At 35.9% G+C, this 25,272-nt stretch overlaps 1 protein-coding gene across 1 annotated transcript in view; it reads left to right on the forward strand.

The window, feature by feature from the left end:
• DIAPH3 (diaphanous related formin 3) overlaps window positions 1-25,272 on the forward strand; it is a 238,784-nt gene that overhangs the window by 163,778 nt on the left and 49,734 nt on the right. Inside the window, 2 exon segments of the mRNA XM_040540797.1 lie at window positions 13,221-13,316; window positions 13,756-13,815. Coding sequence (XP_040396731.1) covers window positions 13,221-13,316; window positions 13,756-13,815 — 156 coding nt within the window.

The following is a 25,272-nucleotide window of genomic DNA, read 5'->3' on the forward strand; positions in this document are numbered from 1 at the left end:
TGTCCTAGATTCTCCTTTGTTCCTTCCTTTAGATTTCTTCAACTTTCATCTGCTTTTAAAAGTAATTTGAAGAGTAGGGTTTTGTTGCCAATGGTGTTACCTTCTGCTGCATGAGGTGATTCATGTCTTGTATAAGTAACCATAAAAAAATAGGTGTTTGGGAGGTATGGCTGACTTTTTTGCATTCAGGAAAAAACAAACAAACAAAAAACAACAACAGTAAAACTAAGATTTTCGAGAGAAAGAGAGAGAGAGAGAGAAATATGGATTTTATCTGCCTTATGTTAGTTGAGTCAGTAAGTTGCATATAACACACTAGGACAACACCAGGTTTGTCTAGCACTATATAGATCGTATTAACCCAAAAGGATGATGATCCCAAATTTAAGGTAACTTCTGATTTTTATCTTCAGGAAAATAATATTATTTCCCTTCTGAGTGAATACAATAGTTTCATCACTAGTATGCAAACATGGAAACTGAGGTGGTCCGAAAATATGCTAGCCTTCTCATGAACTCTAATCATCTTCCTTAGCCTTTTTTTTCCTTTGATATACATGCGACAACTTAGGCATCTAGATGATAGCTTATATGCTGTCATCCATACCTCTGCATCAGACTGCCTTTGAAATACTGTTACACCAAGTTCAGCATTGATATGGTCATTTTCTAAAATTACATAAATACAGATAGTGTCTGATAAGCTTTCATAAAGATTTCATGGTTTTTATATTTCAATTGTAAATATATCAATATCTTCTAAATAGTAAAATATATCTAGTATTTTATGAATATGCTGAAAAAATAGGTAGGCTTTATAATATAAATTTGAACCTCTACTAATAAGACCATAGTTTTTTGTTATTTATGTGGAATTGCTTGACTTATTCTCTTAACAATGTTTTTTTTGAGACTTGAAGCTTAACCTAATGTCAGATCCAAATCCTTGTAAATTGTAGTTTATTAAAATTCTGCATCTCTACTTTACATTTTAGATAGTGATGCTTATGTGGCCTAATATCACCGCTTAAATGGTTCACTGTTATAAGAGGCTAAGTCTTAAGTTTACATAATAAAAATGAGTTCCAGATTTTCCTCTCAGCTCCATCCTAACTTGAAAAGTATATGCAATCCAGTAAAAATTTTGAACATTCAAGCAATGATGATATTTGATATTTTGAAATTTATGGTAATAAAATCTGCCCTCTAAATACTCTCTGGGATACCAAGTGGTATTCATCATGAGATGCTTTGTCAATAAGATTGCTTTACTTCCTTTTGTGAAGCCAGTTCAAACTATCCCATAGTGTTGTTCCGAAGGTAAATAACCAGTGGAGGGGGATCTTTATGTAAATGCCACTTGTCTGCGTACCATTAAAATTCAGATACATACTTTCTTGTGCTGTTCAGATTCTCAGGAGAAAGCATACCAATCAATTATTTTGATCTTATCACAGTGTAAAGAATCCTGTAACTGTGATAACACGAGCTAAATTTATTGTAACGTAATTGAGAACTCCATCATTGTGGCATCCTCATTGTGTCTTACTTTGAATACTATTTAAGTTACAAGCCACTTTAATCAGTGATTATTTACAAAGGATGCCCTTTCTTATGCGAAAGCAATGAAGTGATGCCAAAATGATCTTAACATTCGAGATTGGAAATCTGATGCTTAGTTTGTTTTCAGTGTTGTTACTCAGTTTCACTTCTATCACAGCTACCTGATTTTAAATCCATGTTTCAGTTATTTAGACAGTTATACTTATCTGCAGCCAATTTTGCAGCATTTCTTTTTGAAGAGCTTTTATATTATTTATCTGTTTGGGGGAAAACAGAAGTCCACTTTTCACAGACTTGTGAGGAGTGTTTTAGGTTTTGATTCTTCATTTACTTTATTACTCTCTGCTAACTAATGAAAACATTCATATTTCACAACTTATGTACTGTTTGGAAAACAAAAAGGCACCATGGACAGCACTGACAGTATAAACAATGAAAATAGTAAACATAATTAAGTAATTAAAATTCTGATTCCATCAGATAAAATGCTTGTTTTTGAAATAAAACAACAGAACTACCTATATTAATAGGTACCCCCAAAGGCCCTATTTCCCCTCTGAAGATCAAGTTCATAAGGCCTCAATTTTATTAATTTTATCTCATTGAGAAAGGAGAACCAATAGTTCTTAATAGTATTCCTTCCCTTGAAGGGGAGTGAAGGACTGAAAATGTTGCAGATTATAAAGATCTGCTTGTGTTCCATAACAACTAAAACATCATCAGTGACTTTTAACGTGTTCGTAATCTGTTTTTTTTAATATGTTTGTGGGGCTATTTTCCCCCAAACCACAAGTTCTGGACAACAGTAGGATTATTGCTGGATTTTACAGAGTTAGGTGGGTATGTCTTTTGCAATGAAATTTACTGTGAAGTAGGCAAAATATGTTGTAATGCTATGTATGAAGAAATCCTGAGGGTATATTAGTATCTAACAAGTATTTTGTGTAAGTGCTTTCTAGGGAGTTCCCCCTTTCAGAATTTCATGTGCTCCCTTCATCTCAATTTCTCCCTAGTGATGATAACTCTTTCTAGTTGTCCCCTGACTGCCTTCACTGATTCTCAGATGGATCCTCTTCACCGAGAGGATTCCTGAGGTAACTTTTTTGCTATTGAGATTTATTCTCCAGGACCACTTTAGCCGTGAAGACAGAGCAGGATAAATCTGTTCCATAACTAAGAACCACAACTTTTTCTCTTAAGTTAAATAACAATGAGCAGAAACAGCTGTGGGACCATATATAGTAGTCTAGTCAGCACTTACTAATATTAATAGTTAGTGGACAGTTGACAGTAGGCTCATGACAAGCTTGGATAGTTTGATCTAATTTTGTTTTATACCTCTTAAAAAAAAAAAAAAAAGTTCCATGCATGAGGAACAAGGAACTAGTTGTGACAGAAATTGACCACAAATCCACAGGAAAGGAGATATGAACTGATAATGGAGCTTGGTTTTTAGCTGCGATTGTATTCTGGCAATAGAACATAAATCTGAGTAAATTATTGAGAGCAAATGTTCTCTTAAGAATATTTGTCAAATTTGTATTTGAAACTGATACGGAGAATTATAAAAATACAGGCATGTTCAGCTGAAAAAAAAATAGCCTGAAAAACAATGTGCGATACATCTACAGAGGCCACATCAAAAGCTGAGATACAGCAAAACCCCATCAGGTCTCACACTGTAGGATGTTCAGGGAATTAGATGTCTGTAGTGGAAAAAAAAGTAGAACTGATCTGAGTGTACATTAATTAAAAAACAACAACTAATAGTCACAAGACATATTCTAACAAGATCTCAAAGGTGTTAAATCTTCTGAAGCATGGAGGTGTAGTTCATGCACTTGTTGGTAACCCAAGGGCACAGAATGCAGCAGTTACTGTTCATTTGTACTAAGTATTAGTACTAAGCTCCAAAAGAACAAAAAGTTTAGCAGAAACAATTATTCTTTCTGAAAATTTTACTAAGAAGTGCAACCTATGGAGATAGTCGATGAAAGGCTACTAATCTGGGAAACTGAAGTTTATATAAAGCCCCTGGGGGGGCGGGGGGAAGCAATATTTGAGAGAAAAATAGTCAAAATGAAGAGAACTCTTGGAAAAAAAAATGTACAGACATTATTTACCCTTTTTCTCCTAAGATTTGCCATTTATATTGTAGCAGTAAAATTTCTAAACAAATATATAAAAGATGCTTGAAACTTAAAATGACATACCATTAAAAACAACGGCAATCTCTGGAGCCATCTTTGGGATTAAGAAGACTAACATTTAGTAGAAATGCAGATAGCAGGTTTTGGATTAAGCAGGCATTTCCTACTCCAATGTAGGAGACTCCATAAGAGGGACACATTAGAGTCCTCTTTAAACTCATACTTGCACTACATGTAAATGCTTTTTGTTCTTTTTTTTTTTTCCCTTTGAATCATCAAAAGTTTCTTCTCTCCAGTGGCAAAGTTGGGGAGGAATCAACATACTTATGAAGGCACTGGAGGCTATGCTTTATTTTTCATTTCCTTAGTCTAGGGCTGTAAAAAAGCCAAGAACCTCTTCTACCATTGTCGGAAAGCTTGCAGAAGAGAAGATCATGTCTCTGACTCTTCCTTCAAACTGAGTCTGTTGCTGCTTCTGTTTCTATTCAGTTCACTGTGACACTTATCTTCACTCAGCAATACCTCAGTGGTTCTACAGAAGCACAATTTTGTTACTGCACACCAAAATATTTGTTTTCTGAAGCCTGCTGGCAGAAGTTACTATTAAATGCAAGTACAAATTCTGAGTCATAAACTGCTGGAGACCAAGACACCATTCTGTAAAGTCATTGCATATTTATCTTGTCCTCTTTATAGATGTTTTATATATATATGTATATGTATAGATAGATGATATATATATATCTTTGCTGTTGACTACCAATAGACAAATCCAGGACTAGGTGGCCCCTTTGATCTGATTCTCCTGGCTATTCTTGTGCATTTATAGCTGCTAAATAGAAAGGCTCACGCCTACAAAAGCTGCATGGAAGCTTTCTTGTGCCTAAGCTCAGTTGTGTTACCAGTCTGAATGTTCCCACTCTACAAGTGACAAATTATATAACTTTTAAAGTTCCTTCAGGCCCTCATCTCTGTAGCACAGCTGTCAGTGTGAGTGATCATTGTGTATATTTTCTGATTTATTGGTTGTTTATAAATTTGAATGGAAATAGTAATGTCTTTCCCTGTGCTCAATGAACTCCTTCAAAGGCCCACGGTAACAAAGAAACAGATGTTCATACACACCCCCACATATATGCGAATATCTGTAGCTGAATATAATATAAGAAGCTAATTTCACATAAAAATGCAAATAGAGTGGTTCTAACTGCTTTCTAAATGAAATTGTAATTGACAAGTCTCTGCAAATAGATTTTTCTTCTCACTCCCTGAAACAACAGCACTGGAAATACTAGTTCTTGGCTAGTCTGAAAAACAGATTGATTGCATTCTTGTCAGTGTCATTGGAGTTGAAGCTGTGTTGTGTAAAGAAAACAGAGAAGTCATACATCAACAGTAAAAATTTATTGACTGACCTCTTTGTATGTAGCTGATTTTGTTCTGTTATGATGGTCTGTTTAATTAGGAGTAATTAAATAGAAGTATCTAAATCTCAGTATTTTTATTAATTTATCAGTTGTTTTTTTTTTTTTTCTGTTGAAAAGGCAGAATATCCCTAATGAATAGAAAAGGGGTCATCAAAATTTTTTGTCTTAAAGCTGTCTTTCTAAAAATATAGCACACTAGTAAGAATATTGTGCAGTATAGCACACTAGTAAGAATATTGTGTGTTGTTGCATTGGTGAGAGAATGGGTCTGTATGGAGATAAACCATTTCATTTTCAGACTTATTTTTAGTGTCTTAGGACTTAGTGGAACAGTAAGCTACTTTTTATTGTAGCCATGTTCAGAGTTTCTGTTGTAGGTGGGCAACCTGTTCTAATGTTTGACTGCTATCAATAGAAGAAAAAGATACACAGTTAAATGTAATTTCTTGTATTTCAGTTTGTTCCTATTGCCAGTAGGGGATCCTGTCTCTGGGCACCTCCTTGATGAGTCTGGCTCAGCCTTCTTTACACCCCACCCATGCCCCCATCAGGTATTTAGACACATTGATAGGATCCCCTTCAAGCCGTCTCTTCTCTAGGCTGAACAGTCCTAGATCACAGCATTTCTTCATAGCAGAGATGCTCCAGGCCCTTAATCATCTTCATGGCCCTTGACTGAATTTGCTCAATTATGTGCCTCTCTTGTACTGGGGATCCCAGAACTGGACTGAACACTTCAGATTCACCTCACCAGTGCTGAGGGAAAGAATCACCTACCTTGACATGCTGGCAATGTTCTACCTTGGCCTTCTTTGCCCCAAAGGCACACTGCTCATTCATGGTCAATATGTTGGCCACCAGAACTCGACACACACACCTTTTTTTTCTTTTTCCTGAAAAGCTGCTTTCTAACTAGTGGGCCTCTGCCTGCACTGGTATATGCCTCACCACATGATGCAGGTTTTTTTCATTTTCCTTTGCTGAATTTCATTAAGATTCCTTCCTTCCAAATTCTCAAGGTTCCTCTGAATGGGGACACAGCTATCTACTCTGTCAACCTTTAATCTGAATTGCGCACCATATGAAAACTTGCTGAGGGTGCACTTTGTCGCAATATCCAGGTTCTTAAGGAAGATGTTACAGTATTGGCCCTAGTATCAAGTCCTGGGTAGACCATTTCAGAGCTGTGGACTTCTGTTTATTCTTCTGTAAGTCCAGTTTCCCTCAGGAAATCTTTTTGTGGATATCTCTCAGAAAAGCTTGCTGTGGCAAACTCCGTATTGGATCTAGAATCAATACCATTGATTCTGGACAACCTCAGTGGAAAGGAGATTTACAGTTGCTATCTTTTGTTGTCACAGAAAGAAGAATGTAACTGCATAATCACGATGAACATGATTTTACATACTTGTCACAAAGTTCAAGATTAAGATGATTTTACTCTTGGTCCCATTATTTAAATGGAAAATTGGGATCCAAATGAGATGCAGAAATAGGCATCATACATCATTAAGTATTTATTTTAATCACTTGTACAGAACCACTTCTAAAACCACATTTTACCTTTTTGTTTTCTATGGTCTGAATTGTCTTATGGGAGTTAAAATGATGGTGTTACCAACCTTTATTTCAACAAATGATCTTTAAGGGTTTTTGAAGGATGAAAGCTTTGTTTGCATTTCACTTGTTGTGAACTCTTTGGAACTTGTGTCAAACTTTCATTCATAGGCTCAGAGTCAAAGCTATTTGTGTCCAATAAAAGCACTATATGACAACTAAATAATGAGACAATTTTAGCAAGAGCAAACAAGACAGAATGAAACCCAGTTTCCTCAGCAAGATTATTTATGGAATAGGTGCATTAGTCATTAGGTGAACTTGTACTTTCTTATGTTATAATTTCTAGGGCTTTGAAGCACTAGCAAACACTTACTACTTTGTGTTGGGCATCAGTAAGAAACATACCTCTTCTGATTCTGGACTAGGCTGTTTCTGTGATTCCATTGAGATATATACTCATGTTTCTTGGGAGGACTAGTCTTTTGCCTGAAGTCACCTCTGAGGAAAGACAAGTGAATACTGATATTCCTGGCAGAAGCTGGATTTAATACTAGTTAAATATAAAGGGAATGGTCTTTTCAGCCAGTCCATCCAAGACATACTTGGCAGCTATTTCAACTTTGTATCTGTACACCAGATTTTTTTTTTCCTCACTGTAACATTTTCCTCACTGTAACAAGTGTTCAGTTTTGAGCCCCTCAGTAGAAGGACATCGAGGCCCTGGAGCGTGTCCAGAGAAGGGCTATGAAGCTGGTGAAGGGCCTGGAACACAAATCATGAGGAGTGGCTGAGGGAACTGGGGTTGTTTAGTGTGGAGAAGAGGAGGCTCAGGGGAGACCTTATTGCTCTCTACAACTGCCTGAAAGGAAGGTGTGGGGAGCTGGGGTGGGGGGGGGGGGGGGGGAGGCCTCTTCTCACAGATAACTAGTGACAGGAGTAGAGGGAATGGCCTCAAGTTGTGCCAGGGGAGGTTTATGTTGGAAATTAGGAGACATTTCTTCTCAGAAAGAGCAGTCAGGCATTGGAAAAGGTTGCCCAGGGAGGTGGTGGCATCACTGTCCCTGGGGATGTTCAAGGAAAGGTTGGACGTGGTGCTTAGGGACATGGTCTAGTGGGTGATGTTGGTAGTAAGGGGATGATTGGACCAGATGATCTTGGAGGTCTTTTCCAACCTTAATTATTCTATGATTCTAAGATTCTCACAGGGATTTATGAGGGTCAAAGGAACCCCTGTGCTGCGTTATGAGTTATTACTCTAGTCTGTGTACCATTACTGAAATACCATCTGATAGCAATATATTTCTTCACTTGCCTATCAGTGAAGATTATCTGATTAGTGGCATGGCTTTTGCCAGAAAAAATTGAAGGCTTTAAGGCAAATCCAAGTTGAAGTCTGTACACATTCTGCATTTTCTGGACAAAGCAAACCTTCACATCCACCCACAATTTCTGTACAAGTTTATGTCTGAATTTCATCGGAGCGAGGAGTCTGAGCTTAGGGGGTCATGTTGACACACAGTTTGAAACCTTTCCTTCTCTGGACATTGATTCCTTTGTATTTTTATATTGACAATATAAAGTCTCCATAAAGTCTTCCAACCCCTGTTCATGTATAAGGCTGAGAGGTCTAGAAGTTATATGTCAGTAGTACAAATTTTTCACAGAATCTGGTTGTCTGAGAAACTGAGAATGAAAAGATGGAACCACTTCCACACACTGGAGCTCGCTTCTGAACTGAGGGCTTCAGTTATCTCCCTCTCAGTGATCTGCTTCTCTGCTCCCCAGAGCTTAAATCATCAAACTCTATACCATTGCTCAGGTTTTCCTATTGTGATATTTGGAAAATGGTCCTTCCATTTTTTACTCAGATGGAAACCTTTAATCAGATGGGCATTGCTTTGTACTGTTTGCAATCGATCATTATGCAACAAACATACAGTGGAGCACTTGAAAGAGAAAAAAATATATATTTTGTTATATATACTTTGTTGATTTTTTTTCCTAAATCTCTCCCTAATATATCTGACCTTAATTATATCCTGAGCTGAAGAGAAAGATATATTAAAGTGTTGTGGTTTCACACTGATGGGCAGTTAAGTTCCACCATGCTGCTTTCTTACTCACCCTCCTCAAAAGAACAGGGGGAGAAAATATGATGAAAAAACGCTCATGGATAAGGACATGGAGATCAGAACACAGAGATAGGAATTGGTGAGTGATCTCTCTATTGCAGGCAAAACAGACTCAGAATAAGGGAGGTTAATGTAATTTGTTGCCTATTGCTAATAGAGTAGGGCAGTGATAACTAAAACCATTCTAAAATCCCCTGATCCCCAGATCTCCTGCTCCTGCGTGGGCTCCTCTCCTCGGGCTGCAGCTCCAGCCCGGGGCCTGCTTCTGCGGGGGCTCTCCATGGGCCGCAGCCTCCTCCAGGCCACCTCCACCTGCTCCACCGGGGGCTCCTCCACGGGCTGCAGCGTGGAGATCTGCTCCATGTGGGACCCATGGGCTGCAGGGGGACAGCCTGCTCCACCAGGGGCCTCTCCACAGGCTGCAGGGGAACTTCTCCTGTGTGCCTGGAGCACCTCCTGCTCTCCTTCTGCACTGACCTTGGCATCTCCAGGGCTGTTTCCCTCAGCATTTTCTCACTCTCCTCTCCTGACTGCTGTTGCATAGCATTTTTCCCTTTCTTAAATCAGCTCTCACAGAGGCATAACCAGTGTTTCTCACTGGCTCAGCTCTGGCCAGCGGCAGGTCCCTTTTGGAGCTGGCTGGAGCTGGCTCTGATCTGACATGGGGCAGCTGCTGGGCTCTGCTCACAGAGGCCACCCTTGCAGCTCCTCACCCCGCTGCCAAAACCTTGCCATGTGAGCCCAGTACATAAGGTCTGGTTTTAATGTATATGTTTATCCAAATTGTAGAGTTTTAATTTCAAATGAGGCTTAGTATTCAGAATTTGACTGCAGGAACTTAGTCCTTTAGTTACTTACAGTATAAAAGCTGTATTTAATTGCAATGTCTCAAAAATAGATCCTGGTGGAAACTGACAGTGTAAGTTCCTGTGGATGAATGTCCTAAGTGTGCAGACTGAATAGGTAGTGTCAACAAAGAACATGATAAAGAATTCTTTTCTTTTTTTCCTGAAGCGTTTTGTTTGTTTGTTTTATTTGAGTGGCTGATTAAAGCTTTGATTCCTTGAAAGAGGAAATAGACATATTATGAGATGTTTTTCTCTTGCTTTCTCTTCTGGAGAACTAGCATCGAGTATGATGTTTTAGTTTACACTGGACAGTTGCAGGGAAACTGTAAAAAATAAAACATTTTTAATCCACAGTAATCTTGTTGCACTACTCTTACTTTGAAACAGTACTGCTAATGATATTTGTGATTTTTCATGTCATGAACTACTGCTAGTCAAATTGTGATATATATCATCTGCTGCTTAATAACTGCATAAAAATGCTGGGCTCGTTACTGCAGTATCTGTTGCTATCATAAGACATTAAAAGTTGTACTGTCAAGCTTATAATAATGCGCTAAAGGAGAAGCATCTGTAGTATTTTTGACATTTTTAAAAACACAATTATGAAATTAGGCAGTTTATATCTGACTTGGCACTGAAATGTCAAGGGCACAACTTACCAGCTATTACGGTAAGTTTACTTCTGCTTTAGATAGTATTTAAAAGACAATTGTATGAGTTTTAATTAGGTATGATATTAAAAAGTATTTAAATCTCCTTTTCCACAATTGAAGGAAAAGAGATCATAAAGGTGTATATTTCTCAAAGGAATTACTGTGGACTATGCAGCTATCTGCAAGTTGACTGGAATTACTAGTTCTAGAATGTCAAAAGATTGATACACTTGACTAATTAGGAAGCCCCTTGGGACTGGTGACAGCAGTCTGCAGCGACTTGTGAAAGCTGATTTAAAGGTCCCATAGGAAGTGTTAATATTGAACAATACTTTCCACTCTTACACTATCACAATAGCTATGTTGTACACAGTTCTCCCAGGGCAATTTAAAAGATTTCTAAAGTATTGCATGGTACACATTCATTTGTTAAACTTTCCATCACATAAACTTGGGCAAGGTTATAGATAGCCAATAACAGTATGGGTATTAACAGCTGTACAACGTTATAGAAGGTGTTGATCAACTGTTGGTTTCGGCATCAAAAAACAGAATTTGGAGCCTAACTGAAGGTGTAGAAGCTTGAAAAACAGGCTTTGGGGGGGGGGCTGGCGACAGCAACAACAACAACAGGAAGCTGAATATATGATCTGAGTAATTTTTAAGGTATGTTCCAATTAGTAGCTGTGCTGCTTCACTGGTCATGAGAGAGCAAACTTCACTGTAGTAAAGCATGTTATACTAAATTCAAAGGAAGAGAAAAATCAGTATTTCAGTCTTCACATTTACTCTATATCTGCCATGTATTGCATAGAAAATAAATGGGTTTAAATGTTATACAAAATTGTAAAATATTTCCTAATTTTTCTTTATTTCTCCTTGTATATAGAGGTAAGCTATTTAAGTTAACTAGTTTGGGCTAGAGAAAAAAGGATAACTAAGGATGTTCGCAGATTATAGTTTTGTCATTTTGAGGACCAGCATCTTGGTGTAGTAGATGAAACAAAGAAGGAAGAGTGGTCTCCTTAGGGGAATACTTTTAGAAAATTCAAAAACTGAAAACAAAATCATTTTCTGAAATACATTTGTAGAATTAGCAAAAATTAAAGAAGTACTAATGAAGTGCAATTTGTTATGTGGTAATACAATTGTACAAAAACAGCTTTTAAAAAAATATTTTTAGTCTGTCTGTAAGCAATAAAGTAGTTGCTGATGTTAGAAAAAATGTCAAAATGTTTAAGAAAATCTAATTTAATTTTGAATCAATGTTATAGAACATCTGTTGTGAGCTTTACATATGTTTATATGTGTATTTCTCTGGAGTTTTTGAAAATAGAAACTCTTATTACCTTTAATGAAATAGTTACCACCATTTGGCTTTAAGTCATATCTGAAGATCATTTTTCTTGTGGACAGGAAAGCTCAGATTTTGAGACAAGGACTGTGTTTTGTTGGTTGTTGTTTTTTTAACTAATGATTTGCATATCTCAGTTCACAAAATCTTGTGCCTCTTTTTGGAATGATTTGTTCTTTGGTTTGTGAATGATATCCAGGCTTAGATTCTTGGAAGCCAAATTAGATTAAACGCTTGACTCTGTAGAGTAATGAAAGTAAATATGTTGTTTCTAGAATGTCATATTCATAATTTGGCCTATGCTGATTTGACAGTTCTTTGCCAGGCCTTCCTGTCTTTGAACTTCTGTAACTTTGAACTTTATTTGTCTTATTTATTTATTTATTTTGTTGTCCTTGAAACCACATATATTAGAAAGATAGAATTCTTTAAGCCTTAACGAAAGATGGAATTCCTTTAAAGAAGGGAAACAAATAGAAATAGTATTGGCAAGAAACATTTCTCCTAATAGTTTTCCCCATATTCATGTCTAGAAGGTTGTCTTCCTTCCTTAATCGTAGCCCAGCACTTTCAGAATTCCTTAAATCAGTAGTATCTCTTCTCTAGCTAGATTAGATTCTGATCTGAATATTACTGTTAGCAATAACTGCAGAATCATGTGATGTGTCTGACTGTATCCAAGGTGTATGTTGACCTTGGGAGTTTTGCCTAGTGAGGCATAATGAGTTTTCTGTCATGTAATTCTTTATTGCTCTGTGGAGATTTTTCATCGTATTGGAAATCTGTGGTGTTGTGTTCTTCGTCCTCACGGTTGTGGAGACAAGGGGCTAATAAGGTTCAGAAATCTAAGCTTTTCTGATGTTTTTATTTGAGGAAATAAAAGTAAGGGTTTTAATGCTTGCAATTAATTATAATCTCATGGTAACATTCATAATTCTTTCAGGGGAATATTATAAATACACGTGATATGACGAGTAGAATTTTCCTGAACTACATCAGTTATTTAATATTGGCTACAGGTTATTAAATATAAAAGGAAAATGGCTTTTGATTAAAGCTACCTATGGATAACACTCTGTATTCTATCTAGTCCAATATCGTTCCTTCAGCTTCCTGCTGAGAAACAATTTCAACTTTTTATAACAATAACTGAAATAATCTCTTTTGTCTAATATAGCAAATCATTTAAGGGACAGCTCTCAAAAGCTGACATGAAACTGATTATTTGCAGTTGCAAAAGGGTACTGAAATAAAAATATGAGTGAAATGACATTTCATGTAAAACTACAGTAGAGAAAGAATGAATGTGAAATGAATGGAATAAAATTTGGCCTGGTTCAATGTAGAGAAGACCAAATCTGTTCTGCTTAGTTGTGAGAGAGCTATTGGTAAATGTTAAAAGCCTGGTTAAGTTTGAAATAAGTAGTTTTAATTCTACCATATCTTCTATTGTTGTTGTTTATTCTTATTACTTATGCTTTGATATTGCTGTGGTAATCAAAGAGTGTTCCTTCCCTCTCTCTGCTATAGAAGGTGAGGAGACTGGAGTGATGGATAGCCTGTTGGAGGCCTTGCAGTCAGGTGCAGCTTTTCGTGACCGAAGGAAAAAGATACCAAGGGCTAAAGGTGAATATTACATTTTACTTTTTACTTTCCAGAAAAAGATAAAAATATTATTGGTCCAGTGCTCCGGAACCTAAATGCTGTCGTGTTTAATTCTTTTTTTTTTTTGCAGTGACATCTTTCAGGGATGTTCAGACTGTTTTGCTGTTGTCCGTAGTGCTTTGGAGATCAGTGTACTGAACTTAGCATAGCCTGATTGTTAACTCTCTTCCATACAGCCTTGTGTACTTTACATTTTGGATGTTTATACTAACAACAGTTGAATGGGGGAGGTAAAAGTCATCTTGCCCTGCCAGTGCATCAGATTATTTCACTGGTATTAACTGTAGCTGTACACCTAGAAATATCTAACCTTAAAATATTTCTGCTTGCTAATGTTGTTGCAATACTCCAGTAACTTTCAGAGAGGTGTTTTATTTCCATTGTTTTCTTGCTTTTGCAGACATACCACAAAATGTCAGTCCAACCACACAGAGGCCTGTGCTGAAAGCTTGTAACCATGGTAATGAACCATATTCATGAATTGCATGCTCTTCTTAACTTGGCTTATGTAGTCGATCTGTGCTTTCAAAAGATTGCTGTGATATTTTGTTTTCTACATTAGTGGAATACTGAAACAGTATTGGAAACTGGTTCTTAAGGTTCACATGCATATTACAGCCTTAAACAGTACTTGCTGATTACTTTGCAAATCTCTTCTATCGTTTGTAGGTTTTTTGTATTTATTTAAAATTTGATTACGGTTTAAAATGTAGTACTTTGATAATCCTTAAAAACAATAATGCAGGGATTTTTTTAACAGATTATGAACTGTGTTAGAAAGCAAAGATTGTGGAACATTTCAAATGTTAAGTATTTATGATACCAAATTAGAGAACCTTTTCAATTCATTCTGTTCATCTTGGTTTTCTTGGTAATACAGGTAGTCCAGGTATAAGCTATCATTTACCAGTAATTCAAAAGTGATGTTGTATCAGTAAAGAGGAAATTAATCATTTATTTCATGGCAAAATATTTCTCCAAATGTTGAGTATGAGTCTTATGCATGTGTTTATGCATAAGCTCCTGAAAAAATCCCGCTGAATCAGTAGGACTGCTCGTATGCATAAAGTTACAGTGAGGGCATGGGTGTTTTGTCGCTCTGTTAGATAATCTACAGAACATTATTACATTATCTGTGTTTTAATTAAGCCTGAGGAGTATGGAGCATGTTTTCAGTGGCTCCTAACCTAGTGGTCTCAAGAAAAAGTTTTACATAGTATCTCTATTATAGAAAAATTAAACTTAAAGAAAAAAATTAAAGAAACTTAAAGAAAAAAATCTTAATTCTCAGTTTTGTAAGCAGAATGCATTCTCTTTTGATATTTAAATACACTTCAGAATTTATAAAGCAGATGCCATCACATTGAGGATATTAATTTTACTTCATTTTTCCTACATGTTTATTTCTTAAGTGACTAGAGTAGAAAAAAGAAGATAGAGATTTTGTCATTATTAAACACAAAATCAAATAAAATAGAGCTAGAAGGACAGCTGAAAGACAATTTAATTCACTTCTAGGAATTGGCCCAAAGAAGAATGAAGTATATTTGACAGGTGCTTGTCTGGCACATAATATATTGATATTTAAATAATGAGTACAGAGCACATCTGAATTTATCCTATAAGTGTTACCGCTTGTAGGAATAGTTATGTTGAATGTTGCTTCTTTTCAGCCCCTTCTATCTTCCTGTCTCCAGGCAATATAGTTTCCAGTTTTCAAACTATAAATGCATTTGGACAAACATGAGGGCTATGTTTTATGTTCCAGGTGAAAAAATAATAAAGAAACCAAGACTATAAATTCTGCAAAACTTGCACACTGATTTGTGCATCTGATGGATATAATATGATACTCACGTTTGATTAAAAATCATATGTTTGTTTTAGAAAAGTAAAAGTAAACTCTTGGATGTTTTGTTGTTTTTACCATAGTCACTTTTCCATAGATCATCTTGAGACAATCTTATTCTAAGACATTTTAGAATGAATCCAGCCTTTGTTGCACCTGTCTTGTTTGCTATGAAACTGGATAAATACTATCTTAAACTTTTAAGGAATTCAGTAGTATGTTCTTGATTTGTAGACACTTGTCACAATATCTGTATGTTGCTTCTTCCTATCTTGAGCCAAACAGAGCACTGAACTTGATGTTGTTTCTGGGGAGTTCAATGATAGAAATATATGGTCATTGGTTTCTTTGAGTTCATCTATTAGACCCGTCCCGTCCCGTCCCTTCCCGTCCCTTCCCTTCCCTTCCCTTCCCTTCCCTTCCCTTCCCTTCCCTTCCCTTCCCTTCCCTTCCCTTCCCTTCCCTTCCCTTCCCTTCCCTTCCCTTCCCTTCCCTTCCCTTCCCTTCGCTTCCCTTCGCTTCCCTTCCCTTCCCCTATTCAAAGCCTAAGTTGAGAATTTGCTGGTTGATAATTTATTTTGTTGCAAATCAGAAATTATGTAGGTTGTATACTATCTAGAATGTATTCTAGACCCTCAGTAGCAAAGCTTGTTTTTATATAACAGTTACCTCACTAAAGTAAGTACTGTGGCTGATCAAACCAAGAATTATAAGGCTTCTTTAATTTTCTGTTAACAAGGAATTGAGTATTTTATGTCAGTTTTATTTCAATTTTGTCCTCTTTGTAATTTTTTTTTGCACTTTACGTCTAATGTTAATAAATATGCAATAACCTATTATTTCTATGTATATCTGCATATTAGGTAATGTATACTATATATGATGGTTTATTTTCTATAGCTCATTATATATACACCATATAAGCAAGAAGTCTCTGATTTCAGCTCAAGAAAAACAGAAATATGTCATAAGACAGAAAGATTGGCTTGTCCTGTCAATGATTTGCTGTTTTTCCCAACATGAAATTTCAAATGAATGCTGAATCTTATATCAGAGTGCCAAAAAAGCCACTAGCTCAAAATATGTGGAAAGTGATAAAGCACTTTTCTTGTTTGCTTCTTCTGATGAGACTAACAGATTCACTTACAGTGGGTATGGTTTATTAATACACACTGCAGATTCAAACCTAGGGTGTACTTCTTCAACTCATTGCACAGTCAAAAAGAATTACAAGCCACGAGTTGAAATATCTACCTACTGAATCATTCAGAGTGTAGCAATCTCTATTGGGCAGATGGAATCAAGTTCTAACTGATATATTTGTTTAAAAACAAAATAAAACCAAACAAAGGCTCTTTCGTCTATATTTGTCTAAAAAAGTGGAATAGAAATTGTATACCAATGCAGATGGGAGGTAGAAAGAAGTGGCTTCGTGTTTCACAGGGAATGGCAAGGGAGAGAATGCCCACTCTCTCCATAGCTGTAATATAAATGGCAGCAGGAAGGAAATTTATTTAACTATTGCCATTGTTATCCTCAGTACGATACTGCTCAAAGTACCAAACTACCACTTACTGGTGAGGCTGAGCCAAGCTCTATTAAAAAATAGAAAAAGAATATAAAGGAGCAAGCCAACACTACATAGCTGTAGAACTGAGAACAGAAATTTCTTCTTCTAATTAAATGGACTGAAAAAAAGGAGGAGGAAATTTTGTGAAATGCTAGCCATTGGTTGGCCATTTTTCTCATCATGATCCTTTGAGCTCCACAGAAACCTCTGATAGTATTCAATTGTTATTTCTGACTAAAAAGGAGTACTGGTTCTCATGCTGCTTCCCAGGGTGGCCTCTTGGGTGTGTTATTTTATTTTCAGTCCTACTACGCTCTTCTTTTATTAAATAGATTGCCTTTTTTCCTAACATGGTGTATGTTTTTGTTTTGTTTTGTTTTGGTCATTTAATTCTATTCTTATTTCTGTGATCAGAATTACCTAATGAATACAAATCTTTTCACTTGATTTTTGTTGATGTTGATATGATTGGTATATTTATTTCCTTTGTTTCCATTAATGCTGTTTTATTTTATTAACAGCTGTATTACATATACACTCAAAACTGCCTGTTAATGTTGCAGTTAACTTTAACCGAAAAGAACCATAACCTGCAGAACTATTGCACTATATGCTTTTGTTGTAATTTCTGTTCAGACTATTGTATGACACAAGTAGTGTATTAGTATAGTTTTAGTGTCTTTGTACTTCGGTAAGGTTTTGATTCAGACTCATCTAGCGGGAGAGCTTTTTTATTTTATTTAGTGAGCAGAAGAAAGCGCTTAGTTATCAGTCATAAGGATTTTTCACATTAGAAGATCTTTTCAAGCAGCTAATACCTGAGCTTGATCTGAGTTTATCAGTTATTTACAACAACAGTCAAGACACATTAGCTGCTTGCATGTTTATTTCAAGCTAGTTATGTTCAAATACACATAGCACCATATCCAAGGCAGCTCAGAGCCCATTGCAGCACAGAAAGCTGCATTATTCACTAAGTTTTCCGTCAGGCTTCGCAGCCTGCATCAAGTTCTCTGCTGCTATGGCTACGCATTTATTTGCAGTAACATTGGCCAAGGTAATGTTATCTGAAATGCATAAATACAAATTCTAGATACAGCTTTGATTGCACGTATAGATATCTCAAATGCAGTGCAAAGTGTTTTTCTTTACAAGTAGGTTGTATTCAAAATGCTGTGAGTAAAGAAAAGCTCTAGTAAAATGGAAGTAAAAATGCAGGTTGTTTTTTGTGACTGCAAAGGTTGAAAGAAATCTTTCTTTTGCGGTTAGCTAGGTTGTGGACTACACTTACAAAGGTAACAAGAAAGTCTTGCTTCTATTTTAAAAACAAAATTACATTGTAAGGGTTAGTCTTAATTACTATAGCTTTTTGTTCAGTAAATTTATAAACAATAGAATAATTTTCATGTCACATTTAGTCTGAAGCATTTTAAACACCTCTGTTAAATAAAACTCTTGCCCAGCAATGTCATTCTGGTCCCAATTAAGCTGAAGAAAACCCTTTTTTCATGTTCTGTGTTTTTTTTTTTCATCTCTTATTCATAATAGAACTGTCATCTGAGGTTCATATTAGTGTCTCTGCTACCTTATTTTGACAATCATAGCTGGCAATGAGCTCAGGCTCATCTTAATTCTTGAAACCAATACTGCAACCACTTGGAGGTCACTATTTTATTTCAGCATTGCTGTATTTGGCAGCATATGATGATAGACATTTGAACCTAATTTTTCCTTATTTTTTCTTAAATGTATGTATGTTGCTGTCCTTTCCATAACTGCATCTAGTGAACATTAGGGATGTACCTAACACTGGAGAAGCACTGAAGCCTGTTAAGATATTTTTTTTTCAGTACATGTTGCTTAACCCATAGCACTAAAGATGGATTCTTGAACATCACCAGTTCCTCATGGTAGATGCTGTTTTTAAGGCATTATGCATGTTAGCCTGTTCTTTCCGTCTGGCTAAATGTTTTTAACTCACATATGGAAAGAAGGTAGAGATTTTATTTTTTTTTTATAAGGATTTGTAAAGGTTTACTCAACAGACTAGTTTCCTCAATGGGAGACTTGGAATATCTGTAGGCACTGTTATGAAACGGAAACATTTAATAGGATTTCTTTAAAAAAAAAAAAAAAAAAAAAAAACTTCTCAGGTTTTCCCATTTTAAGTCCAAAGCTTCACTTCAGTGTTGGCTTCATAGGTCAAGTAAAATTGCTGCTTATTCTAACAGAAATAATTCCCCTGAAACCATCTGCACTGTTTATAATAAAGAGTTTTTTCCTGGAGCAGACAGCAGAGTTCAAAGAAATTGTGACCATAAGAATCAATTTTGCATGTGTGAAAAATAACCAGACAAGGAAAGTTAATTTACTCATTTTTATTTGTTTGTTTAGAACTAGTTCTGCACTGGCATAGTTGCACATGAATACAGTCTGTCACAGAGGTGGCCCCAAAGAGTTTTCATTCCAAAATATATAGAATAAATTTAATTTGGTTGCAAAATTTTTAGGATCTTTATCTAGGGATCTCCCTTTCTTGTAATTTTATGTTGGAATGGAGAAAGTATTTGAGACAGAAGGGATGAAAGGCACTGAGAAGAGTTTTGGATGAAAAATGGTAGTTTGATTCCATCAGAGTCTTTCCAAAAACGTCAGCAACATCAACATTAACTATAAGGACTGACATAAAGAGAAATAGAAAATAACCATTTATTTATTTTTTTATTTTGAAATGCCAAGTGGTGGAAAATGGATATGTAAATGCACTTGTTAGTATTGTGAAAAAATTGGTATAGAAAGAAAACAAATGCTGTTAATTTGCTCTCTGTATAAGCCAAACCCAAACTGTCAACTTCTTAGTACTACCCACATTTAGATAAGATAATGAGGAATGGTAATCCTACAAAAAATGTCTCTATTACTCCTCTTATAAAATCTTCTGAGATTTCTGTTATCGACTCCCATGAGTGAGGGAGCATGTGCACGTCCTACCATTTTGTGTCTTACCTTGAAGAATTATATGTGAACTTAGTATAGGCATCAAAGAGGATGAAAGCTTTTAAGAGTAAAAATTCTAGGTGCCACCTTGAGACAAGGGGGACCTTATAATGGGACTTATTCTCCAGAGATTTGATGAGTTCATTCCTAAAGTGAGACCTTTCGAAGACCTCATATTAGACACTCAGAAGAGCTAACTGCTTTTGTAAATACCTTGCTGGCGTTCATCGGTACTAGTTCAATAAGAATACTTCTTTCAAGGGAAGCAAGAACGTTTTCTGCAAGATAAGAACTGTGGCAAAGAGGTGACATTTGAAAGCAGTGACACTGTACATCCCATAATTGCACATACAGTAAATGTCAGCTTCATAATCGTCTAGCTGGCTAGCCAGATTTCCAAGAGCTACTACAGGCAACTTATATATTCAAAGCAGTCTTCTGAATATGCATCAGTGGACAATCTTAAATCTGTGAAGGGAGCTGTAAATTACCAACAATTTACCCGTATTTGTCTTTTCATTGTTTAGTCACGCAGAACTTTCCATTCAAAGACAATTACTGCGTTGATCTGTATAGTAAAGAGGGTTCTGTCATTTCTCAGACTACTTTTCAAGTCTCTTCCATATTTGTTAAACAAGGCTTTAGGTATAAATTACCATTTTTTTTCCACTTCTGTTTATTGTTTTCAGAGCATTAAGAACAAGTGGTATCTAAACTCCTTTCTCTTTCCTCAAAGGCTTTAAGAATTCTGATCCAAATAGAATATCTATCAACTGAACAACAGCCATAATCCTCATTATATTGTTATATATATATAATTTTAAAGGCGTTATCTTTTTTTTTTTTGAAAAAAAGAAAAGAATGGTGAAACACGAGATCAGCATCACATCAGCATAACATTAGAATTTAGTTTTGTCTGGTTAAAAGGTGCATGGTGCATTGCGGACAAAAGCTTAGATTGGTACAGTGTATCAGTGCTGACTGGAGTCCATTTTGTGACTCAGGCAATGCCTGGTAAATGCAACAGTGAAATCTCAACAGATGTAGAGGAAACACAAAACATTACTCATTAAATTCTTTAAGCGCACTTAATTCATCTTTCATTGCCATGTAAGTGAATGTGTTCCCTTAATGTTCTGGGTTTTTTTTCCTCCTTTGGGAGAATTTAGTTTCATTTTCATCCTAAGTGGATGTTGTAAAAGAGCAAAAAATGTGCAGTGTGAAAGAAATACTGGAGTTATGTTTCTTCCTGATGTTTTTCATTGCAAGTAAACATTCAGGAAATGTGCAAATAAAGGACATTAAATAGATGCAGGGGAAACAAGAGTATCCTATGATTTCTTCCTTTTGTTAGGGTAGGAACACTTGGAAGTGGAATACTCTAAAGGGAAATTTGCATTTAAGATGAACCAGAACTGGTGGTTGTGCCTGTAAGTTGCTTGATAAATGTGGTATTGTCTTTGTTTCATTCCAAGAACAGATAAGTCTTGTGCATTTCCATCATACACGCCTAAGGCAAAATTGACATCAACCACATAGCAAAATAATGAGAAGGCTCAGAAGTCTTTCTTGGTGGCTCAGGCTTAGAGATCATGAGTGGCAAAGGAGGCAAATAGAGGGGCATATACAGGTTTCACATAAATGACAGAAGGAGAGGTGATAGCCAGAACGACACTGCATGATCTGGAGTAGTGCAGGATAATAGCTAGACTACAGTTAGATCATTAGATCCTATGGAAGTGGTTTTGGAAATTACTTTTATTTTTTTCTTTTTCTTCCATGAGAATTCATCAGTTTCATAGTGATCTACCTTAAGCTGTTTCTGGCATTGTACATGGATGAAATATAGCAGCTGCCAAAAAAATTTCACAATTCACTTAAACATCTCATCAATGCAAAACACCTTTGTGAATACATTATGCTCGCACTCTGATATTTTCACTACTTTTGACTTTCTGCTTCCAGTTTACACCGTATGTGCAGCCTTTTATGTCACCGTAATGCAGCACCCACAAGTTTTACCCAATATATTTTCTTATGTTCATGTAGTTTACAAATACAAGATGAAAAACTGTTTTTTAAGTCATTTCTGGAAGAGTATTTGGGTTTTGAAGGATATTGGGCTAATAACGAATCTACTCACTTTCAGTATACATTGTAATATAGTTTCACCCATGTTCTTGGCATAGAATATTAGAATCAATCATAGAAGCACAGAATGGTTTGGGTTGGAAGGGACCTTAAAGACCACCCAGTTCCAACCCCCTGCCATGGGCAGGGACACTTACCACCACACCAGGTTGCCCAAAGCCCCATCCAGCCTGGCCTTGAACACCTCCAGGGACGGGGCATCTACAGCTTCTCTGGGCAGCCTGTGCCAGTGCCTTGCCACCCTCCAAGTAAAGAATTTCTTCCTCATGTCTAATCTAAGTCTACCCTATTTCAATTTAAAGCCATTATGCCTTGTCCTACCACTGCATGCCCTTGTAAAAAGTCCCTCTCCAGTTTTCTTGTAGGCCCCCTTTAAGTATTGGAAAGTCACTGTAAGGTCTCCCCGGAGGCTTCTCTTCACAAGGCTAAACAACCACAACTCCCTCAGCTTGTCTTCATAGGAGAGATGCTCCAGCCCCCCCCCCCCCCCTTTTTTTTCTTTGAAAGACTATAGGAATTCCTTGTTAGTAGGCGTAGTCTTTCTATTACAATATTTTTTCATGATAGCTTAAAAAGACTTTCAAAATTATGACCATTTTTAATTTTACTGAAAGAGTTCTCATGCTTTATTATCTCATGACATTCATCTAACTTCTTATAAAAGAAACAAAGAAAAACAGTTATCTAAACCTACCACTTTGACTGTATATTTATGTAATTAATATATATGTAATACAATATAGTACAATGTGTATATGGACACTTGATGTACCACTGGACAGACTACTTTGTCAGCTTGGTTCTGGATAGCTTTTTGGAGCAAATTTTGGATATCAAAATATAATCTTTGAGTTTTAAAACAAATTTGGATATCTGTGGGACAACACCTAATTGAGCTATGCAGAGACATGTCCAAGAATTTTGACAGGTATTAAACCACAGAAACATAGAATGTGCTGTCATAATAAACAGTCTTTTTCATAGACTTCTTTTCTATATGTAAAATCTGAATTAAATAATTTAATAGGGTAGAGTATGTATTTTCACATCTAGAATCACTTTGTCACTTGGGTTCTTCCCTGCCATTTGAGAACCTATACTGGCTAGAAACGCAGCATTTTGCAATAATCACTCTTCATAAACAGAAAAAGGGAAACCATTTTAGATAATCTAAAAACAGGATGTGCCTTTCATTTTGCTTGATTCAGTGACTGAGTTAAATTTGAGATGAATTTCTACAACTTCACCAATAAACAGTTGTGGGAAGTGATAAAGTTTGTATTAATATCATAGCTATTTGTGTCATGGAATGGAATGAAATCAGAGCTGGTTTGGTATAAACATCTTGGATAAAAGAGCTTAATAAAGCCATGGGTAAACTATTTGTTAGAAAATGCCTGCCTATGGGACACCAATTAACAGGCTGATACTTTCATGGTTGGAGCTTCCATGTCCCCATATGCATTTTACTTCAGTCACTGGATTAAAGACTGAATGTTTTCTGTGGCAGGAATCATAATCTGCTTTCCTCATTCAGTATGAATATTTGAATCACTAGGCTCAGTAACATTTGTTAGTTACAGCAGAACTGTGTAAGTAGAGAGGCTAATGAACAGAGGGAATTTTCCAGGGATATGGAAAATATGGTTTAAATCCATTCTCTAAGGGAATGGTGGAATCTGGATAAACCAGGGTTAAATGCAGCTGAGTGAGGGTTTTCATAATCCAATTTCAATCCGATTGAAATTGGTACCCTTTCTTACTGTAGGCATAATTACATTTGATGATTTTTTTTCCATTTTCGTAGTTTCAAAAGTAGAGATTCTTCCCCAAATACCATACTTCAATTCCTTGCTAAAATTGCTTTTTCTTCCCATAAGAACTGTGTCTGGAGAAATTTATCTGAGGCCCTATTCTTATTTCAACGTGTGCATTTTATGCATTACTGTTGTTACCAGAGAAGGGAGAGATATTATACTTTTTCTTGCTATGTTCTAAAATAAAAATATTTTTTCTTCTGTCTTTTCCCTGAGAAAGTAAAGTTCATGACATCTCTCCTTTCACTCTGCCATCATTAGCTGAAAAACTGGGTGAGTCATTCTAGTTATTCCAAACCTGCTGATAACCCATATGATCACGGTGCCAAATTAGGCTGATGGAGGAGCTTGGAGAGGACTGTTAAATTTTGGACAGTGTTTAAAGAATGAACTGAGATGAAATGAGAACTACATCAAAAGAAACAATGCTTAAAGCTGGTAGAGTGCCCTATCCTTTCCTCTGGTTCGAAGCAGTTCCTGGGTGTTTTTACTTGGTGGTAGTGGTGGTTGTTTCATTTTGTGTTGTTTTGTTGTGTTTTGTTGTTTAGTTTCAGTTTTCACTGTTTGAAACTTGCGATCCATAAGGTCTGCTTTATAGATGTACCAACCATCCAAAACTATAGATGAAACCAGTTAGGATCAAAGCATTAAGCATCTATAGTGCTTTTTAATGCTAATTACTCGGGCATATCAGGTATCAAACATTTTTAACTTATCTCTCAAAATTAATGTATGTATTTAATTTCTTGAAGAGTATTCATACCTCATTAATATAGATACCCAATTTATGAAGCTTATGCTCTTTATACTGGATAAAGAGAGGGACATACCCATGTTAGACAGGAATTAGCTTCTATAAATTGTTAATAGTCAGTGAGTTTAGGCATCTAATTTAAGTGACCTGAATAGGTTTCTCCATGTTTTAATTCTATATCTATAATAAAGTTAATAGAAATTGGCACAATGCAATGAATACTGAAGATAAAACAGTAGCTTGAATAGCTGCTCCTTAAGTTAGTATATTCTGTCCTGGGCAAGGAAAGAGGGGGAAAAAAATAATTATCTTATAATGCATATATATAAACATTTGCATTAAATTTGGATAGCCAACTTTCTTTTGCTTCCAAATTCTTGTTCTTTGATACTCAAGTCTTTCCCTTTACTATAGAGTGTTTATGTAATTTATTTTATACTGCTAGCTACAATGTTAATACTTTTTAAGTCTGCTAATGTTCCATTAGAATAGCTGGATAAAAAGTAAATGAATCAGTACTGTGGTGTTATGTTACATATATATATATATATATATATATATATATAAAATCTTATTGATATGCAATATTTAAAGTTAATGTTTCGTCACTGCTGACTGGTATAAAAAGATAAAAGTTGCATCAAATGTAATTCTGGCAGACTTTAGAATACATTAAAATAGTTAAAAACAGCAAGTTTATCGGAATTATAAGAAAACTGACTCAGCTAAATATCTGAATTGGATATGTTAAGTTCATGATTTCAGCCTAAAGACTAATA

This window comes from Cygnus olor, chromosome 1 (assembly GCF_009769625.2).
Source record: "Cygnus olor isolate bCygOlo1 chromosome 1, bCygOlo1.pri.v2, whole genome shotgun sequence".
Taxonomy (NCBI): domain Eukaryota; kingdom Metazoa; phylum Chordata; class Aves; order Anseriformes; family Anatidae; genus Cygnus; species Cygnus olor.